Source organism: Apteryx mantelli, chromosome 9 (assembly GCF_036417845.1).
Source record: "Apteryx mantelli isolate bAptMan1 chromosome 9, bAptMan1.hap1, whole genome shotgun sequence".
Lineage (NCBI taxonomy): Eukaryota > Metazoa > Chordata > Aves > Apterygiformes > Apterygidae > Apteryx > Apteryx mantelli.
Genome location: NC_089986.1, coordinates 26,442,986 through 26,457,708, shown reverse-complemented (window position 1 = coordinate 26,457,708; position 14,723 = coordinate 26,442,986). Strand labels below are relative to the sequence as shown.

Sequence of the window (14,723 nt, the reverse complement as noted above, 5' to 3'; positions counted from 1 at the left end):
ACTGGCTTACCTCATCCAATCTTCTCAATAATAAAGACCACTGAACTTCACCATATTAGCCTTATGCTGAGTCCAATCTGTCTGAAATATGCCTTTTATAAAAGCATCTAGTCTTGACTGGAAGATGTCAGGGGATGGACAATCCATTCATTCCCTTGGTTTTTCAACTGTTTATCTTCCTAAGTATTAGCAAGCAGTGTCAAATTTTGAAGTTGTGTTGTGGGGGTTTGGGGTTTTTTTTGTTTGTTTTTTTGGATCAAGCTTCCAGCCACTTCACTGGAACGCTTTCTTATTCCTATATTCTTATTCTTTTTAAAAAAAAAGGTAATGTCCACTGCTACCTTAAAGAGCAATAGGATATAAACCTTTATTGTTCCACCTTTGTCAGAGTTCATTTTCTATGGATTTGCATTTCTGTAACTGTATTTACATTAGAAACTTCAGCTCCTGAGAGGCTTAATGTGGAGTAGCAAACAGCCTTCAAAACCAATTCAATCCCATGTCTTCAAGTAATATACCACGTGGGGACAGGTAACCTCTAGGATTAGAATCAGTTAGATCTTCCACCTCCTCCTTTTCCTGGGTTCTTTGTCCTCATTTCATGCCAAGCTTTCACCAGTGGTTCTCTGTTCTTCCATATAAGCTCATGGCCATATGTCACATACCACCTGAGAAAGAAAATACCAGTTAAAACTAACTATAGCTCTTCCCTTGACCTGAGGAAGAGGCTGATCACTGAAAGCAGGTAACCAGAATGCTTAAAATACAAGACAGGATAAACTGAGGTAGAAATAACGTTTTTAGAAAGTGTTTGACAGTGCCATGTAAGCCACTTGTTCTCTTTTCTCCTAATAAGTAACCTCTTTATATTCTTGCTGGTGTGAGTCTTGAGAATGAATGGTTTTCATAGTTCTAATTTCATGCTTTCGTGACTTCTACTTAAAGATGCAGACTATTTCCATTTAACACTGTTAAATGAGGAGATCTTATTAACGTGTACAAGTATCTGAAGGGAGGGTGTCAAGAGGACGGAGCCAGACTCTTTTCAGTGGTGCCCAGCGACAGGACGCGAGGCAATGGACACAAACTGAAACACAGGCAGTTCCACCTGAACATGAGGAAAAACTTTTTCACTGTGAGGGTGACAGAGCACTGGAACAGGCTGCCCAGAGAGGTTGTGGAGTCTCCTTCTCTGGAGATATTCAAAACCCACCTGGACACGATCCTGTGCAACGTGCTCTAGGTGACCCTGCTTGAGCAGGGGGGTTGGACTAGATGATCTCCAGAGGTCCCTTCCAACCTCAACCATTCTGTGATTCTGTGAAAACAGCAATGTTGCCTGTGCTAATCCTTACCAACATTAATTCAAAGGTATTTTTCTTATATGTAAATACAGCTGAAATTACCCCTTAATGAAGAGCCACTCCATCCAAAGTGAATTTTCTCCTATAAACAACTGAATGAAGAATTAGCCTAACAACTTTTTCTGGCTTAATTTATATTTATACAAAACTATACAAACGTCACTATAAGTCATTAAGCAGTGGAGGTTACAGTGTAAAGGAAAGGAGAAAGAGGTGGGAGGGGAAGCAACCACATGAAAATAATTAAAAGGTTCTCCCACATGCTAACACACCTAAGTCTTGAACAAAAGCACTTTGGTATGAGCCATCAGTCAGTGCTAGATAAACTGGCCATTACATTAAGCCACACAGTGGCTTTCTGAAGTGGATAATTGCCTATGAGGCAATAAATAAAAAATGCTTTGTTCATTCAACCTATGACCTAAATGGAGACCTTGTTTAAGGATGAAACAACCAAAATGATCACTGAATAGAAAGTGTACTTATGTAGGTGAGGAAGAAGGACACCTGTTAAGACAATTTTTACTGTAACTGCTATCCTATTTCAATAATACGTGAATCTGTATTATAATGACAAGCTGATATAGATGTATCAAGGTGGAAAGCAGGCACAAATCAGCAAGGCCACACCAAAAACATTTGTGATGGCAAGAGAAAGTAAAGGAGGCTGTGGGGAGCAGAACTTACCAACAGCAAGGCCAAGAAATAGCAAACAAAGGCAAAACAGTTCAGAGAGCAAAATCAGTGTTCTCTGGCTCTTTTAGACTGTACCTTTCAGATAGCCACACTGAGGAAACCAAAACTGTTGTTAATCACTGTATTGCACTATCTAATGCCATGAAAAGATGGAACAATGTTCTTCCAACTTCCATAGCATCCTAGATGCCTTGGTAAGGTAGTTACAGGACAAACTCATTGGGAACGTTTTTGTAAAAAGCTTTAAACTCATTCTTTAGTTGACAGAGTTAAGTGTCAAGTAGGTTTTAACCTATGTTTAAAAATGTTCTTAGCAGTAAGTGTTTGTGGTAGACAACAGTTAGCGAAATTAAGGGAGAAGGGAGAAACTCATTGGGTAACATAGTTCAAACATAGACCAGTGCAGAACTGTTTCCTACAAAATGGTTTCTACTGGTTCTCCCCACTTAGGAAAGGCCCTGAAGGCTCCACACAGAAAGACAAAAGCAGCAGCACTGTAAAACAGCAGTAGAAGCTGTTCAAAGGAATTTGGCCTGAGCCGATACTCACTCAATAGCACTCTCTAAATTGGTAATTAGAGATAACATTGGGACATAGGAGCTTTGTCTTAGCTGTGTAATTCAAAAGATGTTTTAATTTGCCCGTTCTGTTTTGTGAGAATCCTTTCGCCCTTGCAGCTCTCTCCAGTGCGCTGGGGAGAGCAGGACAGAGGCAGTCAGTCAGCCCAGGCTGTAGTGACAGGATAATCCGATATCCAGTCTGTTATTCTAAGCCAGTTCAGATCAATTCCTTGCAGTTCTAAGCATCGGTTAGCAGCATCACCACAATTTAATGGCATCACAAAGATAACAGTGAATTGTCCTCAGTGCTACTTAAGATAACCTAATTCCCACCTCCCCCCCCCCCCAAAAAAAATTGCTTTCAGTGATAAGAGGAAGAAAACAGGGAAAAATACAGGCTGAATTTTCACAGGAGGAATTTAAATATTCCCTGCTGTATCAGTTATACAAAACAAAATAGATACAAACTTACATTCCAAATAGAGCTCCTCCAAGATGTGCAGCATGGTCAAAAAGTCTCCAGCCCAGAGCAAGCCCTGCAGTGTCGAATGCAATTATGGCTTTTAAAGCCTAGAAAGGAAAAGTCACAGAACGGACAGAATCAGCCACAGTATCTAATGGCCAGTAGTTAGAAACCTGATAGAGTAGCAGAGAGCAAATATGTGGATCAAAAAACGTTCCGAAACTTTTATATCAATGCAGTGGTTTTAAGTTTCTTTCAAAACAGATTCTGTCTTTAGTTGTACCATGCTGTCAAAATACATACATAAGCAACTACAGAATAAAGCAGGGTCACGAATGTGGCTTTTTCAAATACTCAACCCCTTCAAAAACTTATTTCTAAAAACTACTACTCAGGATCAGGGGGGAAATAAAAGGAAATTACTTGAAAGAGAATACATATAAAAAAAGACACCATAAAACATGGAATTCTAGAGTGCTTATTCACTGACTCTAACATAGCTTAGATTTATGGGGATCTGTCCTTCCAAACACAGCCCTCTAATAGATGGAACATGTGGGGCAGCATCCTTGCTTTCCCATTCAGTAACTATCGCTCATCACTCTCTGCTAAATGACGTCCTTCCTGGAAGGTGGAAGCTCAGGATGACAGTGAACTACTCCATGGTAAGAAGCAGTAGGAGCAATGGTGTATCACCCTCCCTTAGGAGGACACAAATCACCATAATTTCAGTCATGCAAAATTTTACTAAATGCCTCATTTCAAGACACCAATAGAATTAATGTTAGGATGAAATGCTACCTTAAGAAGGATTACTTTCCTTGAGTATTTCTTTTAGAATAACAGTTATGGAGCAATGCTGGCTTTTTTTTTAAGCCCATTAAAGTATACATAAGGTAGGCTATAGGAGTACATAAAGTTTAAAAATATATTTAAATGGTAGAAGTTCTTAGTAAAGGCTACATCAAAAATTGAGGTTTATTTTGCAACAAGCAATGTTCTTGTTTCAGTGTTGTAATGAGTTCCTCCTCAGGGCGATAGTTATCTGTGGCTCTGCCAGTACTTTCAGTAGTACACCCTCACCATTTATGTCAGGAAAGATGCAATTAGAGTGGCATGCAAAAAAACCCAGGTCCACTCAAGGAACAGAATGCAAGAAAAACATGAAGACTACATTTAAGAACGTTTGTTGAAATCTGTAAGCTTCATTTACAAAAAATATTAAACCTAGTGATCTTGAAATGACAAAGCTTAATTGCTTTAAGTAGCATAATAAAACAACTTTAAATGGTGGACCAAAGACAATTAACTCATTTAAGCAAGTGAAGGTATACATGAGAAGTTATTTTTAAAAATGGGGTAGTGGATGTGGTTAAAAGCATTTAATGAAGCAAGGAGGAGTGCTGGAGGTACACAAAGAAAAACCTCAGCAAGTTATTCCTAATCCTAACTGTTCTTAGAATGTCATAGGAGGTCTTCAAATGAAGAGACAGGTATTCCTCTGTGGCTGGAATGGCATTTCCCTTGACAAATGAAACTCTTCCATGCTCCTGACCAGTTTTCAGCAAAAAGAGAATCTAGGTATCAGAGGTTAGTCTGTAACAGGTGCTGTTTATACAAAATACCACACACCAGGAAGACACTAGGTTAAAATGATGCATGCACACATTTTCTCTGTCAGGCAACCCCCTAAGTCCCTCCCTCCCCATTTCTTTCCTCTCTAAGTATCAGATCTGAAACAGACCCACAAGGGATGGAATTTAGAATAATCCTAAACTGACTATACACTTGGATAAGTGACCGTGCTAGACTGCAACAACTCAATCCAGTATTCAGGACTTCCACATCCTTGTATTCTTTTTAAAGATAAATTTGACAGCTTAGAAACACAGACACACGTTCAGATACTGCTGAGGCATAAGGAAAGGGTTTTAAGCATAGGATTTCTTCAAGGTTCAAAGGCACTTACGCTTCCTGCTGTAAATGTAAACACTGGAAGAAAGATGATGGCTAGCTTGGCTTCTGGCATCTTTGTACATACAGCTGCAAGGACAGTCATTATAGCTCCCGACTGTAAATACATTAAAATACATGAAAGTAAGCTGAGATGTTATGTAAGGGAAACTTTATTTTTCTGCATGTGAACCTATTTTTCTTTTGGCTTTCATTTTCAAAAGCGGCCCTCTGATAAGCCTCAAAGTACAAAGCAGCATGGCAAAGTGTGAACAAAAATAAAACAAGACACCATTATTTAATTTGAATAGCTGAAGCTATAAATACTGAAAAAATACCTCAGATGCTTTATCTGACCTCTAATAATCAAGAAATTTAAAAAAAAATTAATGTGCTTTTTCCAGTAAACCCTAGAAATCTACATATACATTGATCAAACAGACATTTCTGAAGAAGGGAATAAGTCTGAAGCTTGCATCAAAACAAGGAATAGAGGGGCAGAAAATCCTTTGTCAAGGACATGCATAAATCCCTGGTCTGCACTAAATTGGCCACAGGCTTTCACATCCATGAAAAGTCTCAGTGAAAAAGCTGTGAATACAGTAAATTAATACAACATTGCAATTTCAATAAGATATGATCAGTAAGTCTAATGGAAAATAACATACTCCGGAGAGTTTATTCCCAGGATAAAGGGAAAACACATAGCACTGCCAGAAATTCAAACTTACGAACTGGCCAACAAGTTTTTCATTCCATTTGAAAAACAAGCCAGATTTCTGGCTTCTAACAAAGTTATTTGTTAAAACAAGTTAAGAAGCCTGTAAAACTTGGCAAATGACTAGGTTTACTTCAAACTTACAGCAAGGTAAATGCTTTAAAACATTCTACAACTCTAAATACTTGAACAGACAACCAAAACACCTCCTCAGCTTGCCTCATATCTTGCAAACTGTGAGACTTCTGGCAGAAGTACTGCAGAAAGGAAGGATGAAAGAGAACACAGTATTCTTTACAGCTTCCACTAGTATCACATGCTGATTTTGACTGTCTTGATTACATGATTTCTTTCAAAAGCATTCTATTTTCCATTAGAGAAGACTGTGATGCACAGTTATGCAATAATATTTAAAGAAATAAGTTACAGAACTGAACCATCTGCTCAGTGACAAGAAGCCCTACGGCCGAGTACTCACTTACAACCCACTAATATTAAGCAGCATTAGTTTTGGCTGCCAATGCAAGAGAATTAAGAGTATTTGAGGAACAGCCCAGTTCTTGCACAGGAATCAGTGGCTGGTTACTTGGCAGTAACCCTTCCTAGTCTCTAGTATCCAGAATATCCTTGACATTTCTAAGCAGGTTGAATAATACAGCAGGCTTTGAAAATGGCTTTCAAAATGCAGTAAGGTATCTTGTATTTTGAGATACTCACAGCTCCGAGGGATGGTTCAAATCTTCCAGTGGCCATTTTAGCAACATAACTGACAAAAGTGGAGATAACCCCTAGAAAGGAAAAGCTCCTATTAGAAACCAGGTCAGCAATATAGACAAGAATTAGAAAGCACAACAATGTTATCCGTACATTTTCCTAAAGAAGCTAGCACAGCACTTTTTTTTTTTTCCTTTTTAACTTTGAAAACAGTCATCTTTTTTCAGGAATCTCCTATAATTCTGTATTAAAAGCTATTTTATTTTGGCAACTAAGCATGCTTTTAAACCAGGTACTTGTACTTTCATGCTATTTTAAAGCCCAGTATCCTAAAGTGATCAAATTTCTGTATGATAGCAAATAAGCACTGCAGTTAGCAATGTGTGGGATTGAACAATTACCATCTGTCACCATAAATACATTTATTAATCCTGCACACATTTTATTTGCATAAATGCATACTTTTATAATGTTGTAAATATACATATTTAACATTACCAGCAGAAAGATACACTGCAATGAACTGCTCACATCCCAGAAGAGAGACTATGCTGGTGGAAAAACTCCATAAAACATACATATTTGCTGCCATGTGGAAAAGAGAGAAGTGACTAAATGTAGAGAGTAGCATGGGAGAACACAGGACTCCTACAAGAGAGAAAAACAGTAAATGAAAAACAAAGTCAGTATTTTGATCTGTGTTAGCTTACACGTCATGCAGACTAGAAATTTATCGAGATATTATAGGCTAATGTAATAAAAAACTGAAATGTAACAAGTTTCTCATTCTGTGCAATACCTGTTGAAAAGTAGAACGGGCACCCTAGAGATATGCAAGCTGCACAAACAGCTGCTTTCAAAAGTCTTAATTCCCTGCAGGGAATGCTTTACAGGGGTGTTTTACATGGAGTTCTATCTTAAAATATTACTATGCTTTTAAAAGTGCAAAAGAGATTTATGTATGTATATGGTGAGAGATTTTTAATATTTTATATGAACATCTATATAGAATTATTTTTGCTATGGAGACGGACTCAAGGGAAAGTTAGTGTTCTTTTCAAAAAGCTACTAGCTCTCCTCACTGAAATAGCAGCCTGGAAAATGTAAAAAGACTAATTAGCAGGTTTAAAGGTCAGCGCTGTTTTAAAGGGAATTGTTTGGGAGCTGTAAATCATACTGATGCTCAGATTTGGGGTTTTAGCTTTGGGGTTGCGGGGGGAAATCAGTTTAGTTTCCACTCAGCAGAAATGAGAGGATAGCAGAAGCTTCTCTCCTAAGGCACACTTGTCTCATCCTTCTAATCCCTCTCTCTACCTGCGGAAATGAAAGCTAACTGTTCTGCCTTTAAATACTAGTAACTTGCTTTCCTAAGTTAGCCTCTTCTAAACATTTCACACACAATGAAAGCTGAGGTTTGTTTCATGTGATCCAAAGGCCAGCTCTGCAACAAGGGCTCTGTGCGTAACAGACTAATGCTTGCCTGATGACAAAAGCACACATGCAAATGACCAGTGACTGTTCATATCTCCACCCCACAGAACACTAAGAAAAAAAAAAAAATCACATTTGAAACTTTTTTTTTTAAATAGCGTTACATAGTAGGATTTCTTTTCCTCTTCCCCAAAGTCTAGGACAATTAGCATTCTGTCCAGGAAAGCAGCAGGGGTTGCTATCACTAAGAGAATTGCCTCCTCACCTTTACAAAGGCAGAGGCTGCATCCCACTGAATGCAGTAAAAGACCAGACAGCAGGCGACAGTGTTGACAATTTTTTTTCTTCAAAAAATCAGATTCATTACTTGTAACATTATTCCCTCAAAGCTTTTCCTGCCTAGACAAACTGAAGTGTTTGGGCCTGACTGAGAACTTACTTGCTGCTCCATGACTTACAAGCAAAGCAGCCACCCCAAATTGTGACAGTATAATCAGATGTTCTAGTATATCCCAATGTAGCTAAGTCATTACTGTTCACTTACTGGAGGAGGGATCTGAGGTGAAATATGTAAACATAATCCGTCGCATAGCGGGCAACCTCCATAAACAGAATACAAAGGCATTTGCAGCTATAATACCTAGTAAGAGGAAAAAACAGGACAAAAACAAAATATCAATGTTCCATGCAGTAGTGCCTATGGTGGTATGCAAAAGTATGCTTACAAGAATCATGCTTTTTCTTCACTATTCCATTAAAAGCAGCATCTACTTTTCACTTTGTGGAGCTTAGAAAAAGTAAAGAGAAATACAGGAAGCTATATGTATATGATGAAAATCTTTTTAGAAATATCACGTTTAACCATAACTTTTATTTTAACATACACTGTATTGAATACAACACTGAAGACATTTAGGCTATGGTTTCAAACTTCCACTGCAGAGCCAATGAAAGAAGAGCCAACTTAGGAGGTGCCATTTTTTGCCTCTCCAGCTGCTTGTTCCCAGTTATTACCACCCCATCTGCTGCACAACTGCATTCCAGACAAGATTTGTGAAGTTAGTTTAACTGCGCTTGGAGGGGCGGAGGATGAGGGAACTGCACAACCGTGCAGTACACACCCTTTTCATCTCGTGGAGAAGTCTGATTTTTTTGTGAGGGACTTGTAAAGATACTGGTTTGAGATCAAGCACACAAAGCTGATTTGGCATGGCTCAGAGATTGTCACCATTGGGAGACAGCAAATGCCCAGCTTTTACTACACAGCTGTTTATTCTGACCTTATTTTAGTTTAAATAGGAGTGTAAATAAGCAGAAACAGAATGATGCAAAATAAATGTGATTCTTGTTTAAAGTGCTCTTCCTATTTCTATCAAAGCATTTAGGTATTTAAAATGCTTCATAATAGCTAGAAACATTAAAGGGGGAAATAATTGTGCTTCCCTTAAAGAACATTAAATGCCACATAATTATTCTCCACTTGAAGTTTGCAATGAAACATAAAAATTGTGGAAAAACTGTGATGCCTAAGTCCTAGAACCAAAATTCTTACAGACCCCTTCTTTTAACACTCCAATCCTATTCCACAATGACCTTTTATTAGAGAAAATATTTTCCCTGTGTGCTCAACCAAGATATTACAGTATCGTCAACAATATCAATACACTAAACCCAACCTTGTTATAGCAATCAAGGGCAAGTATCTGAATGGCTCAAGATTTACCAGCTAGAATTAATATTGCATGTGAGATTAACTAGATGTTGAGGGATACCTGAACGTTTGGGGTTTTTTTTCCCTAAAATGTTTCTGCAGACAAGTAAATGACATCAGAAAGTTACTCAAACTCTAACTAACATTATTTCTTGTAACCTGCTAATAATATATATTCAGGAAATACTTAATGTAGATTATAAACGCTGGATATGGCTCAGCTCCTTTATTTGGATTTGAATCAAGTTCTCATCAACTTCTCTCCACACATCATATCATGGGATTTCAAGTGGTATTTGGTTAACCAGGCAAAACTACATCATAGCAATAGGGAGGTACATAAGATGGCCAGTTCTTATTTGCAACACTGTGTAAAACAGCAAAAAAACCCAGGGAATTTCATTTCCATCTATCACTGAAAGAATGCAATAAATATGCAACGTTCCCCTCTGTGGTGGATAACAGCCACTTTACTTAGTAGACTATGTAACTAGTCAATCTATGCTGGATGAGAAAGTCATTCTCTTTAGGGACACCTCATGTCTACACAGCCTTTCAAGACAGCACTTAGAACTGCACGCACACAAAAAGTACATAATTAGCTCATATTCCTTCTAAAAAGCAGTTGCTGTTTTTCACAGTTCCTTAGAAAGAAATGTTGCGGGGGGGAGGATTCTAGATAATCCTTCATGATCCCCCACACAAATGAACAGCAATTTTTTTTAATGCTGACAAAAATTTTTTGTAAGAAGAAGATGTAGCAGAAATAGTGTATCTGCAGGTGTAAGTTTATACGTGCGTTGTGCCTAGTGACTTAAACACGGTATGAAAGCCATCTGTTGTAACATACTGTACCTGTTTGCCATATTTCTCTTCCTGTGAATGTCTAATACTTGTAAGCTAACACAAACCTGTCACAGTCCGCTGACCCTCAGTCAGGCTACTCCACCACCTGTTAACCTGAAACAGAAGAGGTATTCATCAATGCCACTACAGTGTATTTGCCATTTCAGAACTGGTCACACAAGGCTCTACCTTTTTAAGACTGCAAAGCGTTCCTTTTGAAACTTTTACGTAAAGCAGCTTCAAAGTTTTATTTCTTATTGATTTAGCTTTTCAAATGGGTATTTCTTCCTCAGGAGTAGTTAGCTACCCTGCTTCTAATATATCCAAACACAGATGAAGAGTCTTAAAACAGAATGGAGTTGTAGCATTCTACATAACTCCTTTGGTTGCGTCTGCCTGCACTAAACAAGGATTTAGCCCATAATTCTTATGTTAGCAGATTAGCCAAAGTAAGCATCAACCCTGCCTTGATTAAGTCTCATCCTAAAGCTACCTAACGTCACACCACCCACCTTTCAGAGATTCCACTTTTGTGCCAGGGTCGCTTTTTGCAGAGGTGGCTCACAAGATGTGGAATTCATTCCCCCTTGCGTCCTGCTCACCCAGCCCTCCTTCAAGTTTATAACCCCTGAAAAAATTTATTTTGAGCACAGTCAGCCCACAGATAAATTTTTTCCTCCCTTTTTCCCTCTTCAAACTTCTAGAAGCAGTTTAGATAAATATTTTATTGTTAGTGCTATGACCTTCCAACCATATTGAGGAAGATAATGTTATATAAATTAGTTGCAGATTGTGGGGGCGGAAATCACAGTGTACAAAACAAACCACTCATTCTCTGATATCAAGGTAACCAATTCATTGCATTTTTTTGTTTAATTCTCTGGCACAGGATCCAGATACCAGTTATTCCTACTAAGTCCTCCAATAAACAAAGGTGGTTTTTCTATAACAAACAGAATGCTCTCAGAAGCTATAGGGGGATCCTGAATTTTTATAAATTGAACTTACCAGGTGAAGGCAGGGGTTGGGAATTTAAACCTATTAGCAACAGGGTAGCTCTGTTTTGGTTTTGGATAACTAATCAGAATCCAGCAGACTTTCATGCTTTGAAGGAAAACAGATGTTTAAAACTGGAATTATTTCAAAATATCATTAAGGGGCAGTCATGATCTCACCTGCACTTCACAGACACCATGCAAGAGAGCATGCCCATGTGAAAAGAAGTACCCTAGCATGCCCCCAGTTCACACTAAGGAAACAGGTGGCTCGCCTGTGTCCTGCTTAGGACACCAGGGTTCTCCAGTGGCTTGCTCAGCCCTACTTCCCTTGCAAAAGCAGACCAAAATGAGGAATCAGGCCTGGTCTACCAAAAGCCAGAGCAGTAACCTTGAAACAAATGTAAAACACGCATCTTTAAATATATTTAATCAACAACTATACTTTCTGCGATACCAAATAAATTGGTAGCAAGTTTTGTAGTACTTACTTCTTACTGTTCAGATTCCAAAGTGAAACATCTGCATGGAAATGTCTGCTTTCATTAAGAACAAAGCCCCCTAAATCCCAGATTTCTAAAGGTTGAAAATATGAATGTAAAACGCTCAGCAGCCAGAAGATTAAACAAGAAATTGTATGTTTAAAGTTCAGAATTTAATCTAAATATACCATCTTTGGGAACTGATGTTTGCTTTTAAGAACACTGAGAAATAGCTAATATATATATATTTTTTAATATAGTGAAAAACCAAAGGTACCTATTTTAGACCAGCTATTACTGGTCTCTCTCCCTTCATCTCTGGGTGCAGATGCTTTTTTTTCTGTGCCTGTGGACAACCGAAGACAAGCTTTTTTTCCAATACAGTTTTTGCAGTAATATTGTAGGTTAGTTTTCTAGAAGTAATTGTATTAGACTTTTTTAAAGTGAAATATAGGTGCTATAATTTGCTGAGAATCTATTATCTCTCCAAGTCCAAAACAAACAGGACAAGCATTGTTTGTATAAATGGTGCTAGAGGGATCCACGCGCGTGGCCGTATCAGTCTAACCTTAGAAGTAACAGGGAGTTGCTCCTCGTCCCCGCGCTGCGCCGCCGGGGCGCTGACGGGCGAAGCGGCCTCCCGCCTACCTGCTTTCTGAAGTCGCCTCTTTTCTGAGGCCGAATCTTGTCCATCCAGTCCGCCCGAGCTTCCTCGAAGTAGGTCTGGACGCGGGACTTCAGCGACTCGTACTGCCAGATGGCGGCGGAGCCGAAGGCGCAGCCTGTGAACTGGGCGGCATCGGGCACGTCAAAGCCGGCGCCGCGACCGTTAACCGCCGCGACCGTTAGCGTTCGTTAAGCACCTCCGAGAGACCCCCGCCCGCCGGCCCGGCCGCGCCGCCCTTACCCCGACGGCGAAGACGAGCGGCTTCACGAGGCGCCTGGGCGAGGGGCGGCGGGCGCGGGCCGCCGGCTGCTGCGCCAGGGGGCAGAGGCTGCGCCGCGGCGGCGGGGGGCCGGGCTGCGCCTCGGCGGCGGCGGCGGCGCCGGCACCGGGGGGCTCCTCGGCGCGGGGCCGCGCCCGGCGGAACCCGCGCGGCTGCTCCAGCAGCACGGCAACTCTGCGGGGAGGGAGGAAGAGAGCGTCCGTCAGCGCCGCCGCCGCCCCCGGCCCGGCCCGGCCGTACCTGTGCGCCTGCGGGCCCCAGGCGCGGGCCCAGCACCGCCACGCCATGTTCGAGGCCTCCCCGCGCGCCGAGCGCTTCCGGGGCAGCCGCCCGCCATCTTGGGGGCGCGGTGGGGCGAAGGAAGCCGCCGCGCCTCAGCCTCCCGGGGCGGGCGGCGCGCGGGGAGCCGGCCCCAGCGGCCCCGAGCACCGGGCACGGGCAGCCGGGCTCCTCCGGGAGCGCACCCCGGCGGCTCCCAGCGCCACGTTGAGGAGGTCGCTTCCGGTAGGGCCGCGGCCGGGGCCGGCCGCCATGTTGGGGCGGAGCGAGTACCTCTCCGCTGCAGCCGCCATTTCCCGAGCGCCGTTTCCGGTCGTTCCCTGCCATAGTTGGAGAGGCGCTTCCGCTGCGCGAGCTCGGTGAGCCGCCATGATGGGTGTGGCGGTTGTTCCTCCTCCCCCCCCCCCCCGGGCTGGGCCACTGGTATTAGGGGCGTTTTGGAACTGTCTGGGTGGTTTTTACGTTTCCTTTATTCTTCTCCACAAGCCTTACTGCGTGGATGGGACTGATATCCAGAGGTCCCTTCCAGCCTAACTTATTCTATAATCCACTGTGTGAAGGGAAAGTTGACAGCAAAATGAGAATGATCTGCATATATCACTAGTAATTGCAAGTGACTGTTAGCCTGAGGAGAATATTAGTAAGTCGCACCAACTTTAGGAGCAGGGTCACAAAGCCAAATCATCTGGAAGTGGAGTATAAAAGAATTAAGATTGTTTCTCATTTTTTTAACAAGTTCTGAAAAATTCTGCCTCCTCAACAAAGGCTACGCACTGACCTGACAAAACCTCCCAGCTTGTGCTGGGGGATTACTTCCTGGGCTTATGTACTGCCTTTTGGGTTAAATCTGTATTTTATCTCTTTCTAATTGCACTGGTGGTCCTGGGTCAACCTCAGGATTTGTTTGAATTAAGCACAGATTAGCAGATTTGGGAACATATATAAATATTTATAGAAATGAAAGCAGTGTTGTACTCAATATTCTATCTCTGTTTTTCCATGTAACAAAATGAAAAAGAAATAAAAAGGTTTGTTTTAACTTTACAGTTTAGAGTTTTTTATCACTCATTTTTGCTTCCAGATATCTGAAAGCCTTCCAGAGACCTTATCAGGAGCGATTTACTTGTTTAAGCGACTCAAATATTTTTCTTTGTTAACCCTTCCTGTCTGGTGTGCAGGCCGCATACATTTTGGCTATGGTGTTTCTAATGTTAGGAAACATCCCTTTTCTTTTTGCACCCTGGGGCTTGTTTTTATTACATCACAGCTCTTAGGTGTATATGGCCTGTGTGTACAATTGCAGGGAGATGATGCTCTGGACTAGTTTTTTTTTTTTTTTAATTATTATTATTATTATTATTTTATGGTCAAACTTGTTTGGACAGTCCCAAAGCCTATTTATTACTAGTTTGGCCATCAGCTCCATTCTATAAACAGGGCAAATATAAAGTGGTTAGTAGAATCAAGTCCTGAAGAGGAGGGTATATGTGGTACCAGCTGAAGGAAAAAACTGCCAGCTTCTGGAAACTTCTCCTTTGCAGATGGTTTCTATTAGCTGCGCTCT

General features: G+C 41.0%; 1 protein-coding gene across 2 annotated transcripts; it reads right to left on the bottom strand.

Annotated features, from left to right (window-relative positions):
- Positions 1-342: 342 nt before the first annotated feature.
- PARL (presenilin associated rhomboid like) lies at positions 343-13,531 on the bottom strand. Of its 2 annotated transcripts, none has more exons than XM_067301968.1 (9): positions 13,121-13,531; positions 12,582-12,722; positions 10,522-10,570; positions 8,444-8,539; positions 6,967-7,116; positions 6,472-6,542; positions 5,053-5,154; positions 3,093-3,190; positions 343-668 (listed from the first exon to the last, which is right to left on the bottom strand). In XM_067301968.1, exons 1-9 carry the CDS (start codon positions 13,484-13,486, stop codon positions 551-553), a joined length of 1,191 nt encoding a protein of 396 aa, XP_067158069.1. In that variant the 5' UTR covers positions 13,487-13,531; the 3' UTR covers positions 343-550. The 2 variants fall into 2 exon arrangements, with proteins under 2 accessions (XP_067158069.1, XP_013798451.2); XM_013942997.2 differs by having other exon boundaries at positions 12,841-13,243.
- Between the last annotated feature and the right edge of the window lie 1,192 nt (positions 13,532-14,723).